This window comes from Somniosus microcephalus, chromosome 13 (assembly GCF_052327205.1).
Source record: "Somniosus microcephalus isolate GS21.2 chromosome 13, FLI_Smic_1.0, whole genome shotgun sequence".
Classification (NCBI taxonomy): Eukaryota; Metazoa; Chordata; class Chondrichthyes; order Squaliformes; family Somniosidae; genus Somniosus; species Somniosus microcephalus.
The window spans coordinates 151,127,355-151,148,498 of NC_140999.1; the positions used below are offsets into that span (position 1 = coordinate 151,127,355).

General features: G+C 45.2%; 1 protein-coding gene across 2 annotated transcripts in view; it reads left to right on the plus strand.

The window, feature by feature from the left end:
• LOC147108662 (adenosine deaminase-like) overlaps nt 1–21,144 on the plus strand; it is an 83,562-nt gene that overhangs the window by 30,665 nt on the left and 31,753 nt on the right. For both annotated transcript variants that reach the window (XM_086005359.1, XM_086005358.1), the window contains exons 4-5: nt 6,973–7,116; nt 16,160–16,275. In XM_086005359.1, coding sequence (XP_085861485.1) covers nt 6,973–7,116; nt 16,160–16,275 — 260 coding nt within the window. The remainder of the gene's footprint in view (nt 1–6,972; nt 7,117–16,159; nt 16,276–21,144) is intronic.

Genomic DNA, 21,144 nt, shown 5'->3' on the forward strand with positions numbered 1-21,144 from the left:
TTTGCAGATTTCAGAGGAGGAGTATCAGTGGAGGCAGGCCAAACAGGTGTGTTTGCCTAATAGCAGCTCCATTCAGATCCATCGTTTGTGTACAGGGTCAGGTTCTCCCATATCAAAAGACCCCGGCTTACACAAATTGAGATTCTGGAATGACTGCATAAAGCCTCTAATCTCACTCCTGCAGCACAGGGAAGGCTCGTTAGTGACTGCCAAATTTACAGCCACGTTAAACTTTTATGTGGCAGTCTCCTTCCCAGCAAGTGTGGGATCTCTGTCACATCTCCCAACCTTAAGTATACACTTGCATTAAGCAGGTCACCGATTTCATTGTTTGCCAAAGTTGGTGATTTAATCAATTTCGCTTTTGGAAAGCAACCTTTGGCAGGAAATTCTACCATATAGCAGAAATCTCCAGAGTGCAGAGCATCATTGACATATATGTACCCCTACCCCCAATGTAACTCCATACATACATGAATAGAAAGGGTTACTATCAAATTACTGTACAGCTGTTTTGTGATCATATGAACAGAACTGGGGATGAAGATGCTCATTGCCCCAGAATTCCTTTATCCTAAGTCAGCCAATGGTGCCATCACATTTGATGGGCTAAGAAGCCTCCAAGAGAGATTGGGAGAGCAAGGATATGAACTGTGTCCCTGGCTTATGATGCCACTATGTCATCCAAGGACAAGACCTGACAATAGATATAATGCAACTCATGCTTTCACCAGGATCATAGTGGAATATACCTTCACTTCAACATCCTTGAACTATTCTGATGCTTGGCTAAATCGGGAACGTGAGCTGCCACAGTACAGTGTAGCCAAGATCTCCAAGATTATTGTTGCCGACTGTGTCCTGTGTAACTTTGGCCAGTAAGGGGCCAAACCATGAGGCAGGCAGACAAAAGGTAGCAACAAGCAGAAAAAGCCGGCCATGAGACCGGGAAATTGGCTGCATAATCAACTCAAATCAAGAGTCATCAGGCAGGGTCTAATAGACCAAACCTTTTACTTAAGTGCCTTGTACTTCTAAAACACAAGTTGTCTCCATATGTGCCAAATGAAACCAACCCTTCATGGGACCCAGCCTGACATACAAACCCATGAATGCAACATCATTTCTCCACAGCTACTTTCATGTACCTCATACCAAAAGAACTAGCAGGACATAGTAAAGGTTGAGTCAGTCCAACTTCTATTAAACATTACAGTGCATGATGCAAATGTGTTTTGCCCCAGAGCTTCTGAAAATGCACGTTGTGTGTACTTTACTTCCTAACTCTGCTTCTTTTAAATGTTCCAAGAATGGGAGTAGGAAATGAGGTGGTGGATGCTGGCATCAACCTTTAAAGATAGAGGTGGCCTAATACCTCCTCCTTGTCCTGGGTCAGATGATGGCCCTGTCTCTACCGGTGCTATAGCAAATGATACAGTGGCTATTTGGGCTTGTATGTCTGGGACACAGGTAGTGAGGTGGCAGCTCCTGTTATTTCCCTGTAGTTGGGCAATCCTTCAGCGCTGTGAGACATGGGTGTGAGAACAGACTGCTGCACAAGAATGATATTGTTGAAGCCCTGCATTGTGGCCGTTGAGCTGATTTTTGAACAAGTTGAATCCGGGCAAGACAGACTTCTGTAGGTTGAAGCCCAGTGTTTGCATAAGTTCAGTTATAGCATTTGTCATGGTGACTGCTTGTGCTTCTGAACTTGGCTGATTTGGTTGAGGGGGCAGGTGCTGTACTACAGAGGACACTGGGATAGCCACATTCTCCATGGTGGTCTGCATCTTGGCCAGGTGGTCCTACAGCACTACAAAGATGTGTGTTGTGAACTTGGCCCCCAAGCTGTACAGTTGCTTGGCACATTTTCAAATTACTCCCATGAATTGCTGATTATCTATCAAGGTACATTTGTAGGCAGGCCATGAGGTTTGAAATGTTCCTTTCTGCAATTCACTAAATAACTCCTGCCCCATTCTGTTGCAGTGGATCTATTTGTGATTCTGTTTGCAGCAGTAGGAGTGGAGATGTATGGTGCTGTGAGGTACTTAGTTGAAGCCAATTATTGGACATGGACACCTCCTCTTGGAGGGAGGCAATCTAAGAGGAGAACAAACGTAACAATACTTGCAGTAAGACACCCCTTGAAACATTGCTTCACATGGCAAGACATTGCAGTGCCTTGCACTGAAACACTAATTTCTGCCTGTGTATGAGGAAGTAAATGCCTGAGTAACAAAGGACATATGAAAAAGAAATTATATTTGTCATGAGCTTCGGAGAGGCCTCCAATGTCTCCATACCTAAAAATGTTAATGACTGTTCTCATAAGGAGTCCAGCGTCACCGCTTTAGTGATCTCTCTTTGCCCCTCTCCCCAGCCTTCCCCTGAAATTATATAAAAGGGATATGTGTTGTAACATAGAAACATAGAAACAATAGAAGATAGGAGCAGGAGTAGGCCATTCAGCCCTTCGAGCCTGCTCCGCCATTCAATGAGATCATGGCTGATCATCCAAATTCAGTACCCTGTCCCTGCCTTCTCCCCATATCCCTTGATCCCTTTAGCCTTAAGAAATATATCCAACTCCTTCTTGAATATATTTAATGAACTGGCCTCCACTGCCCTCTGTGGCAGAGAATTCCACAGGTTCACCACTCTCTGGGTGAAGAAATTCCTCTTCATTTCAGTCCTAAATGGCTTACCCCTTATCCTTAGACTATGACCCCTGGTTCTGGACTCCCTGGCCATCGGAAACATCCTTCCTGCATCTAGTCTGTCCAGGCCTGACAGAATTTTATAGGTTTCGATGAGATCCCCTCTCAATCTTCTAAACTCCAGTGAGTATAAGCCCAATCGACACAATCTCTCCTCATACGTCATTCCTGCCATCCCAGGTATCAGGCTGGTGAATCTTCGCTGCACTCCTTCCATGGCAAGCACGTACTTCCTCAGATAAGGCGACCAAAACTGCACACAATACTCAAGGTGCGGTCTCACCAAGGCCCTGTACAACTGCAGCAAGACATCCTTGTTCCTGTACTCGAACCCTCTTGCTATGAAGGCCAACATACTATTTGCCTTCTTAACCGCCTGCTGCACCTGCATGCTTACCTTCAGCGACTGGTGCACAAGAACACCCAGGTCTCTTTGCACTTCCCCTTCTCCCAATCTATTGCCATTCAAATAATCTGCCTTCCTGTTTTTGCCACCAAAGTGGATAACCTCACATTTATCCACATTATAGTGCATTTGCCATGTTTCTGCCCAATCACCCAACCTGTCCAAATCGTACTGGAGTTTCACGGCATACCCTCCCACCCAGCTTTGTGTCGTCTGCAAATTTGGAGATATATCCAATTCCCTTGTCCAGATCATTAACATATATTGTGAACAGCTGGGGTCCTAGGACCGATCCTTGCGGTACCCCACTAGTCACTGCCTGCCACTTGGAAAAAGACCCGTTTATTCCAACTCTTTGCTTTCTATCTGCCAACCAGTTCTCTATCCAAGTCAATACCTTGCCCCCAATCCCATGTGCCTTAATTTTGCATGCTAATCCCTTATGCGGGACCTTATCAAAAGCCTTCTGAAAGTCCAAATACACCACATCCACTGGTTCTCCCTTATCTATTTTACCAGTTACATCCTCAAAAAATTCCAGTAGATTAGTCAAGCATGATTTACCTTTTGTAAATCCATGTTGACTTTCTCTGATCCTGTTGCTGCTTTCCAAATGCTCTGCTGTTACATCTTTTATAATGGACTCTAGCATTTTCCCCACTACCGATGTCAGGCTTACCGGTCTATAATTCCCTGCTTTTTCTCTGCCACCTTTTTTGAATAGTGGGGTAACATTAGCTACCCTCCAATCCATGGGTACTGTTCCAGAGTCTATCGAGTTCTGGAAGATGACCAGCAATGCATCTACTATTTCTAGGGCCACTTCCTTAAGTACCCTAGGATGTAGATTATCAGGCCCTGGGGATTTATCGGCCTTCAGTCCCATCAATTTCCCTAACACCATTTCCCTACAAATACTAATTTCTTTCAGTTCCACCCTTTCATCAGACCCTATGTTCCCTGGCATCTCTGGGAGGTTATTTGTGTCCTCCTTTGTAAAGACGGAACTAAAATATGTATTTAGATGGTCTGCCATTTCTTTGTTCCCCATTATAAATTCCCCTGATTCTGACTGCAAGGGACCTACGCTTGTCTTCACCAATCTTTTTCTCTTCACATATCTATAAAAGCTTTTACAGTCAGTTTTTATGTTCCCTGAAAGCTTACTCTCATATTCTATTTTCCCTTTCTTAATTAATCCCTTTGTCCTCCTTTGTTGAATCCTAAACTGCTCCCAATCCTCAGAATTATTGCTTTTTCTGGCCAATTTATATGTCCTCTCCTTGGATCTTATGCTATCCCTAATTTCCCTTGTTAGCCACTGTTGAGTCACCTTTTTTTTATTTTTATGCCAAACTGGGATGAACAAATTCTGTAGTTCATCCATTTGGTCTTTGAATGTTTGCCATTGCCTATCCACCGTCAACCCTTTGAGTGACATTCCCCAATCAATCCTACCCAACTCGCTCCTCAGACCTTCGTAGTTTCCTTTATTTAAATTGAGGACCCTAGTCTGAGTCAACTACTTCATTCTCCATCTTAATGAAGAATTCGATCATATTATGATCGCTCTGACCCAAGGGGCCTCGTACAACAAGATTGCTAATTAATCCTTTCTAGTTACATAATACCCAGTCTAAGATGGCCTGATCTCTGGTTGGTTCCTCGACATATTGGTCCAGGAAACCATCCCGTAAACACTCCAGGAATTCCTCCTCCACAGTATTGTTACTAATTTGGTTAGCCCAATCTATATGTAGATTAAAGTCACCCATGATGACTGCTGTGCCCTTATTGCATGCTTCTTTAATTTCCCTTTTAATGCTATCCCCAACCTCCGCCTTACTGTTTGGAGGTCTATATACCACTCCCACTAACGTTTTCTGTCCCTTTAGTATTTCTCAATTCTGCCCGTACAGATTCCACATCATCAGAGTTAATATCCTTCCTTACAATTGTGTTAATCCCTTCTTTAACCAGTAATGCTACCCCACCTCCCTTTCCTTTTTGCCTATCTTTCCTGAATATCGAATACCCCTGGATGTTGAGTTCCCAGCCTTGGCCATCCTTGAGCCACGTTTCCGTAATCCCAACCAAATCATATTCGTTTACCTCTATTTGCGCAGCCAATTCATCCACCTTATTACGAATGCTCCTCGCATTAAGACACAAAGCCTTCAGGCTTGTTTTTTTAACGCTGTTAGACCTATTAGAATTATTATTTACTGTGGCCATGTTTGATTTAAACCGTTGATTTCTCTGACTGCCTCTTGGTTTTTCTCCTTCCTATCTTTTGCTTTTATCTTTGTTTCCCTTTCCTCTGTCTCCCTGCTCAGGTTCCCAACCCCCTGCCATTTTAGTTTAAACCCTCCCCCAGAGCACTAGCAAACACTCCCCCAAGGACATCGGTTCCAGCCCTGCCCAGGTGCAAACCGTCCGGTTTGAACTGGTCCCACCTCCCCCAGAACCGGTTCCAATGTCCCAGGAACTTGAATCCCTCCCCCTTGCACCATTCCTCTAGCCACGTATTCATCTGAAATATCCTTCTGTTTCTACTCTGACTAGCACGTGGCACTGGTAGCAATCCTGAGATTACTACCTTTTTGAGGTCCTATTTTTTTAATTTACCTCCTAACTCCCTATATTCTGCTTTTAGGACCTTATCCCGCTCTTTACCTATATTGCTGGTGCCTGTATGCACCACGACAACTGGCTGTTCACCCTCCCCTTCCAAGATATTCTGCAGCCGCTCTGAGACATCCTTGACCCTTGCACCAGGGAGGCAACACACCATCCTGGAGTCTTGTTTGCGGCCGCAGGAACGCCTATCCATTCCCCTTACAATAGAATCCCCTATTACTATAGCTCTGCCCCTCTTTTTCCTCCCGTCCTGTACAGCAGAGCCACCCCTGGTGCCAGGAAGTTGGCTGCTGCTGCCTTCCTCTGTTAAGCCATCCCCCCCAACAGTACTCAAAGTCGTGTATCTGTTTGAGAGGGGGATGTCCACAGGGGGCCCCTGCACTTACCTGCCTTGTAAAGAGGAATGTGAGGAGATGTGTGCCGCACAAGTACCCAGGACACTTGTGTGAGTACATGAACAGCAATATTGTGCTTGTTACTTGCCACAATTAATGGGGGACACAGCCAACAATTTGAGAAAGCTCGATTACCTAGTACCATGGAAGAACATGAGCATGGCTGTGCAGTTAGAACAATGAGCATTTGGCAATGTTCACTGCATTCTGAGATGGTGTACCAATTTACAATGAACAACACACTCGATGCTTTGACAGACAACCTATTATGATGTTGCCATAAGTTGCACACTTACCTTAACCTTGTATGGACCATAGAATCTGCTCCCAGATTTAGGCTACAGGCAAGACTTCATTGATATATTTCTCGCCTTCATCGATATTGCTGTGGCAGAACGCTCTTTGCAAGGTGGCCCTCTCCTCCTAATTGGGCTACTTTTCATTGCAAGATCTCTAATCGCTGAATGGAGCCATTATGCCCCAACCATTTTGCTACCAATCAGAAGTAAAAGGACAGCCAGTCACTGTTGGAGATCCCACCTACTGGCCTTGGAGCATTCCTGGCTCATCATGTGCTAACCGCTGGGAATGCCATTATTGGTCATGTTGAGCTTCTTGCCCCAAATCTGCTGCTGTGCCAGAAGTGCATTATTTGCCCTTTTGTTGCATATTGGCTGATGGCATTTTCAAAAAATACTTCAATAAAACCTCACCTATATGTACTATTTGGTTTAAGTGTCAATGTTCACATGTCCAATACTTTGTTCAGTCTGAAAATAATAATTGATTTTTATTTTTTTCCTACATGTAGTGGAGACCGAGAAGCTGTGAAAAGAATAGCTTATGAGCTTGTGCAAATGAAAGCCAAGGAACGTGTTATATATTTTGAAGCAAGATACAGTCCTCATTTACTGGCCAACTCCAATGTTATTCCCATTCCTTGGAACCAGAAACCGTAAGTTATCAAAATACATTACTTGAGAAATAATGCATTAAGCACCCTTAACGTTGTTCCCAGTCCAATGTAAACTAAACTTCACATTCAGTACAGGTGAAAGGACACTGTGAAAGTGCCTACCCTGAATAGCAGCAGGCACCTGAGCATACTGAAACATTTTGTGCATTGAATATGTTTGCATTTTGCCATTTACTTGAATACAGTTGATATGGTGTAATCCCTTTTATTATAGGAGTTTCATGCAATGATATAAATGTGACTAGGAAGCTTTCAGCAATCGGTACAAAAATTGCAATGATTGTTAATTAAATGATTATATAAGTGTTTGTTTACATAGGGCCGTATTTTGCAACCCCTACGGGTGCTGTAGGGACTGCGCAAGTTACAGGTTTAGGCATGCGAAGCGCATGCGCTAAGACCCGGAACTTGCGATCTGTCAAGAATCTTCTTGACAGATCCTCCGCATCCCCGGGAGAAGGGCCTCTGCGCGTGGAGAGCTGCGCTATTTGCCCAACTTCCGCCCGCTGAGCGCCCGTGAAATTCTTACGCCTGGTAAAAGCAGGCGTAAGGTCTGCTTTAACAGCATAAGAGTTTTAAAAAATTATCACTCATTTATGCATTAAAAACTCTGTCCAATAAGATGTTTATTTTAGACCTGTTAAAACATATTTTAAACAACAATATTTAATTAAATGGTATTTTAATTAATTTTAAATATGTAATGTTTTATTTTTATTTATTTCATGTGTTGGTGTATTTTTTAAGTGATCCCCATTCATACTTATGGGAGTTACGTACGTACGTATGTATGAACGGGGATTCCCTTTTATTGGTTGGGCCGACCCACGTGATCCCAGGGGAGTTTGCGAAAGACATGCGCCCCTGGAATATGTGGGCCTCTGCCTGTGGGTACCCGGAGAGGCCCAGGACCGCAAGTCTCCATACCTCCCGGGCCACCAGGTAAATGCGTAGATTTTTTTTTTTTACAGGTTGGAAGCATCTGTCCTCGGGAAGCCTCCAATCGCAAATTTGGGGCCATAGTGTAACACTGGAAAAGACTCAGCAGTCCATCTGGTTGGTCTCAAAAACAAATACCTCACTCATCCACTCCCTTAAATATCTACCCAGTTATCCCTGAATTTTTCCCCACTTATCTGGTACCATTGCCTCCCTGGGCAGTCTGTCCAAACATCCACCACCCTCTGCATAAAATAATTAAATATAAACTGTCTGCATCATCATTCTTCTAAGCTTGAGCCAGAGTCCCCTGATTCTAGAATTTGTGTCATTCTCAAACATAGAATTGGAGTTTAACCTTGCAATGATCAATTCTTGTGATACACAACAGCTCTGAATCTAGAGACATTGGCCTAGAAATTCAGTATCGCCACGTTTGGGGCGCTACAGCCGGGCGGTCGCTAAATTTAGTGCCCGGTGCAACTTAGCGCCACCTTTGCCAAAATTGAGTTGCATCGCCCCAAGAGGTTGCTGCTGCGCTAAAGCAGGCGATGCATGACTATCATAAGGCGCTAAGCCGGTGAGCCGAGGCGCTACCACCGAGGGCGGGCGCAGCGCAGGTGCGGCGAGTTATCGATTGCAGGCAGACACGCTGGCGCCGGTCAGCTCTTAAAGGGGGAGGGTCGATTTGGTTTGCTGCCACGCCCTGCACACTGCAGTCCTGAATCTAGGCCTGGACAGACCTGCTTCAACAACGCAACGCCCAGGACCATGGAGAAGGCCAGGGAGCGAGCGCAGCGCTTTAATGAGGGTGCCCTGAAGGTTCTGGTTGGCGCAGTAGAGAGCAGGCGACCTGTCCTTTTCCCTGACAGTGGCAGAAGGCCGCTGCCCAGCGAATACAGGAAAGCTTGGAGGGAGGTTGCAAACAGAGTGACCTCCAGCAGCATGGTCCCCAGGACACCCACGCAATGCAGAAAGAAGTTCAACGACCTCACTCGGGTTGTCAGGGTGAGTACCCTTTCCAGTTTACTCTTCATTCCTGCATGTGCACCTGACTTTCTGGCCAAAGGGTCCTGAAAGCCCCAATGCCCAGCCCTCATCCAACACCTATGGGACTCATGAAAATCACATGCACATTCACCACTTTACACACTGTCAGGGCTATTCGACCATGGGAGGCAGTGCAGGCAAGCAGGGCTTGACACTGTACTCAGAGCCCGTCCTTTCTCTTGCAGAGCAAGCTGGCCCACAATCGGAGGCAGCAGCTACGGACCGGGGAAGACCGTCCTGAACTTAAAGACCTCACCGACCTGGAGCAGCGAGTGGAGCGGATTATGGGAGGCCAGCTGATTGGCCCCGTTGCCACTGGAGATGCCGACCCGTTCTGGACAGCAATGGTAAGGTCATCACCTTTTTGACCTCCTCTTTCCACTTGTGCCTCACACCAGCATCCTTTGCCACTCTCGAACCAATGCAGTGCATTGCAGCACTCATGCCTCCCTTGCTGCCGCCCTGTCCTTACTCTAAAGCAACTCTTGTGCTTCCCTGCTTTCAGATGCTGATTCACCAGGTGAGGAGGCGGGCCCTCAAGCTGGCACTGTGAGTGAATCGGAAGGCGAGGAGGAGGAAGAGGAAGCCGGACCATCAGTGCCACCCTCAGCCGAGGCAGCCCATGGCCATGATGGGGACACGTCTTCCCTGGAAGGGAGCAGAGGGGAAGGGTCTGATGACGGTGAAGCTCCGGGGCCCAGCGGGCTGCAACAACGCGGGAGGGGTAGGGAAGCTCGGCGGCCTTCTCCCCGGAGGGTGAGTGCGGCCTCCAGTCCTGCTACAATGAGCGCAGAGGAGGTGCGGCTCCTTGGTGAAATGGGTGCCCAGGCTGAGCGCAGGCACATTGAGCTCATGGCTGCAGTGGCAAGGATGCCTGACTCCATAGAATCACTGGCAAGGAGTGTGCAGGACTTTGGGGCAGCACAGGCCAGGAGTCTGCAGGAATTCGGGGCAGCACAGGCCAGGAGTCTTAGGACGTCGCTGCATCACAGCACAGGCTAGGAGTTAGCAGGACGTCGCTGCATCACATGCGGCTTCCAGCCAAGTGCTTAGTCGTGCCATGCATTCACTGGCTGGTCTGATGCAGACACAGATCAGGGCCACACGGGCACTAACTGGTTCGGCCAGGAATCGCCGGGGCCCTCGCCGCAGCAGCCCAGCAGTCTGTGCTTCAGCAGATTGCTGCGCATGCTTCGGTGCTGGCCCGTGCGAGTACCAGTGTGTCGGCCGACCAGGGAGTGCCTGTGCCCTGTCAGGTTGGCAGCATTCCTGCTGCCAACACTGTCACTCCTCCATTGCAGCGCCACCACCCGTAGGACAGACTGCTGCCGCCCAAGCAGAGTTGGAGCAGTCAGCAGCCGGGCCCTCCAGGCCCAGAGCTGGTCCAGGCCGTCTCCCCCAAGGGCATCTGCCGACTCACTATCTGACCCTCAGCAGTCTTCCCCCAGCCTTGCTGCAGCCGCTGGAGTCCCATTGAGGAGGAGCTGCAGGGTGGGAAGGGGCCATTCGCGCAAGCGAGGCGGATCACCCTCGCAGGCCAAAAAGTAGGAGTTGTGGCAAAATGTTGAGTTTTTTATGAAGGCTGAGAATCATGTTCATTTTTGTTTAACTGTTTTGTTGATTTTCACCAGGCTGAGAGCCAGTTATGTGTCTGACTTTTTTGGGGGGTTTCTCTGTTTTTGTTTGTCATGCGGGAAGGGCACAGAGTTTGTAAAATAAAAAATTGTCCTTATTCAGAATGTGCATGTTTGTTCTTTGAACTATTTGTTGCCTTGACCGGCTTAGGGGTTGCGGAACGGTTCCATTCATGTTCTTTCAATGGCACAAGTCATTCCCTGAGAGGGGGCCTAGAACCGACTTGCAATAAGCCGCTGACGGACGGCCCTTGCACTTTGTGCCTCCCTCCCGTCTTGGTGCTCCTCCTCCTCCTCTGGTGGTCCTCCAATGTCTGCTGGCAGTGGCTGAGTCCTGAGGATAGCCAGGTTGTGCAGCATGCAGCACACTACAACGAAATGGGAGACTCGCTCAGGAGAGTACTGTAGGGCTCCCCCGGAATGGTCCAGACAGCGGAACCGTTGCTTCAGCATGCCGATTGTGTGCTCAATGATGTTCCTGGTCGCTTGATGGCTGTCATTGTATCGTTCTTCAGCAGGGGTGCTGGGCGCACGGAGCGGGGTCATCAGCCAGGTGCACAAAGGATAGCCCTTGTCCCCGAGAAGCCAGCCTCCTGGGTGAGCTGGGGCTTCGAAAATATCTGCCACAGAAGCCTGGTGCAGGATGACGGCACCGTGGCTGCTGCCTGGAAAGCGGGCATTGACAGCTAGTATGAGCTGCCTGTGGTCACACACCAACTGGACGTTCAACGAATGGTAGCCCTTCCGGTTGCGGTAATCCTCTGCGTTCTGTAGAGGCGCCTGCAAAGCCACATGCGTGCAGTCAATGGCGCCCTGGACCATGGGAAAGCCCGCTATTCTTACAAATCCCATTGCACGCTCTTGCTGCTTGTCCAGGGTCATGGGGAAGGAAATGTACTGACGTCTCCTTCTGAAGAGGGCATTCGTCACCTGGTGGATGCAGCAATGCACCGCGAATTGGGAGATATTAGCAATGTCCCCAGTAGCGGATTGGAAGGAGCCGGTGGCATAGAAGTTGAGAGCCACTGTCACCGACAGACGTCCTGCTCCTCAGCTGTGGCTGCAGATCTCTCTGAAGTAGGTGGCAGATCTCAGTGACCACCTCCCTTCTGAATCGCAGCCTCCGAATACACTGCTCCTCAGACATGTTGAGGTATGAGAACTGCTGGCGGTATACCCTGGGTGGCTAAGGCCTCCTGTGCCGACGCCTGTTGGCCCTTCTCCGTCTGGCCATGATTGGCAGTCTCTCTCAGCATCTCTGAGCCCTTTCAATGCAATGCAGAAACCCAACGTTTCCACCCATTGCAGCCCCCATTATATGTGGCGACTCAAGGCTATGGCACTGAAAGTTAAATCCAACTGCAAAACTCTGGCCTGAAGCCAGACGTACCTGTGCGAGCGCTGTGTCAAAGCAGAAAGCTTTCTGCCTTTGTGTGTCTCTCTCTCACACAGGAGTGGAACAAAATGGCTGCCACAAACCATGCAGGAAGAGTCCCCTTTAAATCGCGCCCCACAGCGACTGGGAACCGTTCCACTTAACCAGTCGCTGGGGGGCGCCAGGCGCACAGAAGGGGGGCGCCGCTGAAGTTCCGGTTCGGGGCGCACCAAGGGCGTTGCACCATGAAATGACGTCAGGATCTGCGCGCGCATTTGAGCGGGCGCTGCGGTTTTGCGCCACCGCTAATTCTTGACTGAAGTTCGAGAGGCGCAGATCGCGCTGCGCCCGGGCGCTAGCCGCTTAGCGCCCCACTTCTCGGCCTCTTAAGGCGCTAGCGGCTGGTGCTAACAACTGAATTTCTAGGCCATTGTCTGTATGGACAGTAATGGGATGTGCATTTGTCATTTGCAATTCTTTGGTTGATGACCAAGGCCATCACGATCCTTAATGCTGTTAACAGGTGACAATTTGACTGTTGCAGCCAGTGTATCTATTAAAAAAAATAAAAAAATATTGTTTGGTGGTTGTTCTAATGTAGTTACAAGCATCACAGTGTGTTAATGTATTTTGTTCTGACATGTCCTCAAGTTCCTGAATGTCATACACTGATCTGTTCCATATAATTTGTATTAAACCATCTTGAAGTACAGTAGTGGGTTTAACTGACTGCTGTGTGTGGAGTGGGGATAGGAGTCAGACCTTTGAGAAGGGACATGGTCAATGATTGGCTGGACTGCTTTGATTGACACTCAAGTTAACCAGAAATTTCTGGCAACTATCCAGTATTGCAGGCATCGAGCTCATCAATTAGTCTGAAGCCAGCAGAGAGACTGGACTGTCCATTCTGTGGTAATGTTTCACCATATAAAAAGTGAGCAGCCATTTTCAAAGATCAATTTTATGATGGAAATAGCTCAGGAGAAGTATCTTTGTTGTTTTGGATATACTGAGAGTAGTAAAGTTTGTAAACTACTATAAATATACTGTTTTTGAAGGGGCCTTGGAGAAGGTACAAAGGACATTTACTAGAGTAGTATCAGGGATGAGGGACTTCAGGTTATATGGAGAGACTAGAGAAGCTGGGGTTATTCTCCTTAGAGCAGCGAAGGTAAGGGGCGATGTAATTGAGGTGTTCAAAATTATAAGGGGTCTTGATAGAGTAGATGGGGAGAATCTGTTTCCAGTGGCAGGAGGGTCAAATAGCAAAGGACACAGATAATTGGCAAAAGAACCAAGAAGAGATGAGGAGAAATGTTTTTATGCAGCAGATTATGATCTGGAATGGACTGTCTGAAAGGCTGGTGGTAGCAGATTCAATAGTAACTTTCAAAAGGGAATTGGATATAAACTTGAAAAGGAAATATTTTCAGGGGAGTGGGCATAATTGGATAGCTCTTTCAAAGAGCAGGCACAGGAACGACGGACCGAGTGGCCTCCTGTGCTGTAAGGTTCTGTGATTTTTATACTGAATTACTTGTCTATTCCAGCTTAAATAAGTTGTCTGGCCTGTAGCCTGAGCCTTAATCAGATAAAGTGCACATTAAATCTGCCTACCCTCCTGTCTCTTTTTAGCTTCTCTTCCCATCCTTACACTGTCACTCGTGAGTCCCCTAAGGATTCAGCTTTGGCCCTTCTCCTTTTCATCTATATGCTGCCCCTTGGCAACATCATTTGAAGATATGGGGTCAGCTTCTATGTATATGTTGCTCTACCTCTCCACTATTTCTCTTAACCCCTTCACTGCCTCTGTGCTATCTGACTGCTTGCTTTCATTCAGTCTTCAGCTTCCATGACAAACTCTGTACGCTTGCCAGCAAATTCATCCCCTCCCTGGCAATTGTCACCAACTGAACAGGACTGTTCACAACCTCCATGGCTTGTTCAAACCTAATCTGAGTTTCTGACCCATATACTCTCCATCACAAAGACCACCTACTTCCAGCTCCATAAAAACACCTCTGCCCTACTTCAATCCATCTGCTGCTGAAACTTTCATTCATACTTTTGTCAGCTTCAGACTGAATTACTCCAGTGTTCTACTGGCTGGCTCCATCCCCTGTAAACTTCAGCTCATTCAAAACTCTGCTGCAAATAACCTATCTCTCACTAAGTTCATTATCCCCTCTTCTGACCTACTTTTGCTACTGATCCTCTTTCTCTTTCCCCCCCCCCCCCCCCCCCTTGCCACAAGTTTAAATTTCTGATGCTCGTATTTAAGTCCCTCCATGTCCTCATACCTCCCTATTTCTGTAATCTCCTGCAACCCAAAACCGATCACTTCTGAACTGTGTTCCTGTCTCTGGCCATTAATGGTTGTGCTTTCAGTCACCTACGTCCTACTCTCTGGCGTTCCTTCCATAAACCTTTCCATTTCTTCACCTCCCTTGCGTGTTTTAAGACACTCCTTGAAACCCACCTCTTTGACCAAGCTTTTGGTCATTCCTCCTAACCTTTCCTTCTTTGGACTGATCTCCATTTTCCCTTGTGTCTCTGAAGTGGCTTGAAACATTTGTCTACATTTAAAAGTGCTACATAAATGCAAGTTATTGGCCCAAAAATTCCTGTAACCGATCAACAAACGGCATCCACTGTTAGACTTGCCCATGCCCGTTTAATCTCCATGATATTTTGCGCTGCAATTTGCGGGAAGTGCTGGAAACAGCGTGGTGCCCTCTACAGGGCATTTGGGATCTGATTGAACTGGGTGAGCAACTGTGTATCTCCTTAACCAATCAGATTGAAGGATTGTGAAATGAACAGCACAAAGTCTGAACAAGGAAGTGTAAGTTAGAGTGGTGAATTCAATGTCCAATCAAGTACAGAAAGAAAGATGTTTTTAAAAAAAAAAAAAAAAAAAAAAATTTAATTAAAAAAAAATCTCTAACCACAATTAAAACCTGAAGGAATGAGACTCCACACTTGTAATAGTTAATTTCAGTGCCAGAGGTTGACTGGCAGTAACTAACATTTATTACGTAATTAAAAGGGTACTTAGACTGCAATGACTTAACTTTCTGTGGCGAGTTTACTTTGTATCTACCATGCAAGTACAGGAACTTCACACCGCTCAATGTATTTGAATGGGGAGCCAGACTGAGAGATGCCATTTTCGCGAAGCTAACGGCGGAGCATCGACTTCTCGATTTCAGTGTTTAATCGCGCATCTGCCCTCGCCAGAAGTTACACTGGCATTGCGCGTAAAATAACAGCGAGCGCCATTAGCCTTGTCGTTATTTTGAATGCAGTTTTTGGCCATTTTTTTGTAGTTGTAGCCCAAGTCATCGCCTGATGGAGTGCCTATTCAATCTGCCTACCTCCTGAAAACGAGGAGAATTTTGTAATGGCATATGGTATATTCCAGTGGAACACATTCTTTGTTCGGCTCCTGAGTCTTGCTATTTGTTTACCTAGATATTGGGCAGGTAAAGGAGCAGTCCCGTTCAGAGAGGATGCTAAATCCACTTGCAGGAGTTGTCAGCGATTGCGAACAGAAAATAATATTGTGATGCTCAGAAGTGTAATGATCCCTATGTCCGTGTTTAAAGATTAGTGTTATGATCATTTATTTGCTGAGATGATGTTTATACTTAATTTATCTTTCCGATGTAGTTTTGTAAAAATAAGGACACTTCAATTGCTTGTATTTCACCTTTGTTGGTTTGTGAAATAAACAGTGGCCAACCTACAGTAAGCCTAGTGATTATGTGGAGTTACTTGCACAGGGAATTTCATATCTTATAAAAAAAAATATGTATAGTTTAACACTTCTGAGCTAAACTAGTATCAATTTAGAAGTCATTGACAAAAAAATTACTTTTTTTTAAACTAACATCAGTTGCTTTTATCCAGACTTGACTGTATAAATGTGCACAGAACATGTGTGATCAATCTGTCTCTTATTTGATGTGACAACTAGTTTTTAGAGTCTGACTTGATTTGTGTGGTTTTTTTCTGTAACCAGAGGGGACCTGACTCCAGATGAAGTAGTTCACCTCGTCAACCAGGGTTTCCATGAAGGAGAAAAGGATTTTAAAATCAAAGCAAGGTCCATTCTTTGCTGCATGCGCCACATGCCAGGTAATACATTTCTGCTGGTATAGGTATTTTTACATGTGTCCATTTATCTATAATCTAATTTCTAATTTTCAAATATTGAGCACTTTAAGTAATTGTCAGACTTGCTTCCTGATTTTTTTTTTGCCATATTTCTCTGTCACTGTTCAATTTTCTCTATTATACTAAGCTGTGATTCAGTTCTCCGAGTTGAGTCTTCAAACTAGGTGGTGAACATAAGACGTAGGAGCAGCAGGCACCTCGAGCCTGCTCCACCATTCAATAAGATCGTGGCTGATCTGATCTTGGCCTCAACTCCACTTCCCTGCCCACTCCCCATAACCCTTCACTCCCTTACCATTCAAAAATCTGTCCATCTCCACCTTAAATATATTCAATGACCCAGTCTCCACAGCTCTCTGGGGTAGAAAATTCCAAAGATTCACGACCCTCTGAGAAGAATTCCTCCTCATTTCTATTTTAAATGGGTGCCCCCTTATTCTGAAATGATGTCCCCTAATTCTAGATTCCCCCACGAGGGGAAACATCCTCTCTGCATCTACCCTGTCAAGCCCCCTCAGAATCTTTTATGTTTCAATAAGATCCCCTCTCATTCTTCTAAACTCCAATGAGTATAGGCCCAACCTGCTCAACCTTTATTCATAAGACAACCCTTTCATCTCCGGAATCAACCTCGTGAACCTTCTCTGAACCGCCTCCAATGCAAGTATATCCTTCCTTAAATAAGGAGACCAAAACTGTACGCAGTACTCCAGGTGTGGTCTCACCAATGCCCTGTACATTTGTAACAGGAGTTCTCTGCTTTTATACTCCATTCCCTTTGCAATAAAGGCCAACACTCCATTTGCCTTCCTAATTAATTGCTGTATCTGCATGCTAACTTTTTGTGATTCATGTACAAGGACCCCCTGATCCCTCTGTACCTCAGCATTTTGTAATCTCTCCCCATTTAAATAATTTGCTTTTTTATTTTTCCTACCAAAATGGATAACCTTGCATTTTCCCACATTAAACTCCATCTGCCAGATTTTTGCCCACAGACTTGGCCTAACTATAACCCTTTGGAGATTCTTTGCATCCTCCACACAATTTGCTTTCCCACCTATCTTTGTATCATAAGCAAATTTGGCTACATTACACTCAGTCCCTTCATCCAAGTCCTTAATATAGATTGTAAATAGTTGAGGCCCCAGCACTGATCCCTGTGGCACCCCACTAGTTACAGTTTGCCAACCTGAAAATGACCCATTTATCCCGACTTTCTGTTAGTTAGCCAATCCTCTATCCATGCTAATATATTACCCCCAACCCCATGAGCTCTTATCTTGTGCAGTAACCTTTTATGTGGCACCTTATCGAATGCCTTCTGGAAATCCAAGTACATGACATCTACTGCTTTCCCTTTATCCACCCTGCTCGTTACATCCTCAAAGAACTCCAGCAAATTTGTCAAACCTGATTTCCCTTTCATAAAACCATGCTGACTCTGCTTGACTATATTATGATTTTCTAAATGTCCTGCTACCACTTCCTTAATGATGGACTCCAGCATTTTCCCAATGACAGATGTTAGGCCAACTGGTCGATAGTTGCCTGGTTTCTGTCTCCTTCCTTTCTTAAATAGGGGCGATACATTTGTGGTTTTCCAGTCTGCTGTGACCTCTCCAGAATCCAGGGAATTTTGGTAGATTGCAACCAATGCATCCACTACCTCTGCCTTCTGGTTCTGGTTTCCCTCACCAGGGCAATTCGTTTCTCTGTATCTACCCTATTAAATCCCTTCATCATTTTGAAAATCTTGATTAGATCACTCCTCCACTGTCTAAACTCAAGGGAGTACAATCCAATTTTATGCAACCTGGCCTCCATAATTTAGCCCTTTAGGCCCTGGTATCATTCTGGTGAATCTGCACTATACCCCTTTCAAGGCCAATGGTTCGATGCCCAAAGCTGAACGCAGTTCTCCAGATGGGGTCTGACCAAGGCGCTGTACAACTGAAGCATAACTTTTGTATTACAGCCCCCCTTGAGATAAAGGCCGAGGGATCTCTTTGTCCTGCTCTTCCTAGCCCAAATGGAATCCTCAGAAAAGTTAAATAAAAAATACTTAGTGCTGACCCCCCCTCCCCCCCCCCCCCCCTCAAATCGAATGCCATTGACATAAATGCCAACACTCCATTAGCCTATTTGATTACTTTTGGTATCTGTGCACTAGCTTTGTGATTTATGTACATAGACACGTAAATCCCTTTGCTCCTCCACAGCACCTAGCCTCTCACCATAGAGGAAAATATTCTGATATGTCTTTGTCGGGTCCACGTGGATAACCTCACATTTCCCTACATTGAACTCCATCTGCCAGAGTTTTTCCCACTCGTTTTGCGTCTTTATACTCCTAACCACACAACTTACTGTGCCTCCTAACTTTTTGTCATCCAAGTCATTAATCAATCTATAGATCCTTGGGAAACGCCACGTGTCACGTCCCTCCTGGGAGTGGGTTGGCTGCCAGCACCTTGTTCCACCTCCATTAAAGCCAGAAGTGGGTGGGTTGGGGTTGGGTTTGAAATTTTAAAAGTTTTAACATCTCGCCCTACCCCAGCCCACCTGTCTTTGGGGGTTAAGATTCAGCCCTCTATCTCTGATGATAGAATCCAGTAACTTGCCCATAATTGATGTTAAACTGACAGGTCTGTATTTATCTGGATTCTCTCTCTCTCTCTCTCTCTCTCTCTTTTCCACCCCCCCCCCCCCCCCCACTTAAATACAGTAATGGAATGACATTTGCAATTTTATAATCCAATTGGCACAATTCCTGTATCTAGAGAACTTTGAAAATTGTGACTAATGCATCTGCAATTTCCTCACCCTTTTTTTAATAGCCTGAGGTGGAAACCATCAGGTTATAGAGATTTGCCTAACTTGAGCCCCATTAGTTTCTTCATTACCATTTTTGTTACTTTTATTAAATCTACTACATTCCCCTCCTTGGACTCCTTCAATCTGATTGGTTAAGAAGATACACAGTTGCTTTCCTTGTTCACTCAGATCCCAGATGCCCGGTTTCCCTTGCTGTGACGTTATCAGTTTGCACTTTCAGCAACTTGCCATGCAAAAAATTAAAAAACCTAAACGTGCAAGGATAAGTCTAACTAATGGCAGATGCTGTTAGATGCCCTGCCACAGCAAATTATGGCCCATTGTTCTGGAAAATTATCCTGAGCATTGTAGAAATTAATTGCCTTTACTACTTGAGCTGTTCTTCTGAAGGGATAATTACTAGTCCTAGCCCCTTTAGGGCTACCCCGGATCAGGCATATTTCTCAAGACATTCACCTTCAACTAAAGTTTGAGGTAGCTGAATCCTAATGACGCTTAATTGGGTCTAAAAGTCTGGGCTATCTCTCCCTAAAGGAAAAGAACAACCCGAGAATATTACCGTCCTCCAGATAGCACTTTTAATAAGTTTAGCTAGACTGTAACGTTCCGGATATTATGAGGGTCTGGAAAACTCCCTCGGAATTCTGCAACTCCTCACCAAAGAGTGTACAGAGATTGAATTCGCAAGTTTTTGGATACAGAAGTCTTGAGACAATTCTAAAAATATATGGATTTATTAAAGAACCGACATGCAATTTACAGTTGGTGAGTCAATTGCAACATTAACAGTTCCAAAAAGAGAGAGCTTACAATCTTATTATCAGAGAATCTTACTTTTAAATCTTAGCTTCACTACAGTATTACAGTTCTTGGTGTTCTACAGGATATCCATCAAAATCAAATACCTTTGATCCCCGAGGTACAAAGAGTTGGAGACTTACAGAGCCGCCTCTGAAGCCGAGAATCGCTTTGCCCGATTAAAGCGAGTCTGTTATCCCATTTAAGTGTTCAATATTTATACCTTTTTCCAGTGGTATTTCCTTTAGAGATAATTAACTTGCATCAGCAGAAAACTTTAGTCATTTTTCTGCCGACCTCTGCAACTCTTACTGCCACCTCAGCCAGAATTATGTCTCCTCTCTAGGTGTTCTACGTTTACCATATAAAAACGGTGTGACGGCAAGTGTTCCTTACTTGATGTCATCTTTACGAGGGCAGATGTTCCTTATCTTGTGTGCCTCTTTATGAAGTGTAAATTAGAACACCTTATCCATGGTGAACCATTGTTTTTGTTCCCAAAGGTCAGCCTGTCGGAGCCCTTCACCTTCTGTTTCAATAAGGTTATTTTTTCAGGGTCAACAGCTGTCTTATCTCCATAGCCAGAATGCTTTCACAGCTATTTCATAATTAAGTTTCTAAATTTCCATACCCAGTCTGTCATGTTTTAATAAAGCCAGAATTCTTTCATAAGATAGTGTATTTTTCTGAATAGGTTATATGGCTTATTCCTTCACACTACTTCCAGTCTAATGTAAAAAAAAAAAAAAAATCTCTCATTATAACCACATTGTTCTCAAAGGAAGTTTCACCATCCATTGCTTTTAGATATTGAACAGAATTAACAATGTCTTTTATGGTCCTTTTTTGATTTCTTCTGTCTTGATTTTTTTGTTTAAACTATGAGCACTGATGATCTCACAAAGGAAACTGGCCTGAAGGAGTTTCTAAACTGGTGCAATTGGTGTGAGGGGGTGGAACTAACATAAGTAGAGATTATCATGTGGTTTGAATTCTATATCATTTGCACTCCCCTGCATTACTGAGCTCAGTATCTCTTCCAAGCTAATTCCTGGGGTGAGCAGTCATCAACACTCACTGTTTAAACAAGATATTAACACTAAGTAAATTCAAAAGTACAAAAGATAATTATTGTGCAACAGTTTTTCCCCACTGGTTAGAATTTACCACATACGTTTTTTTTAAATCATTTTA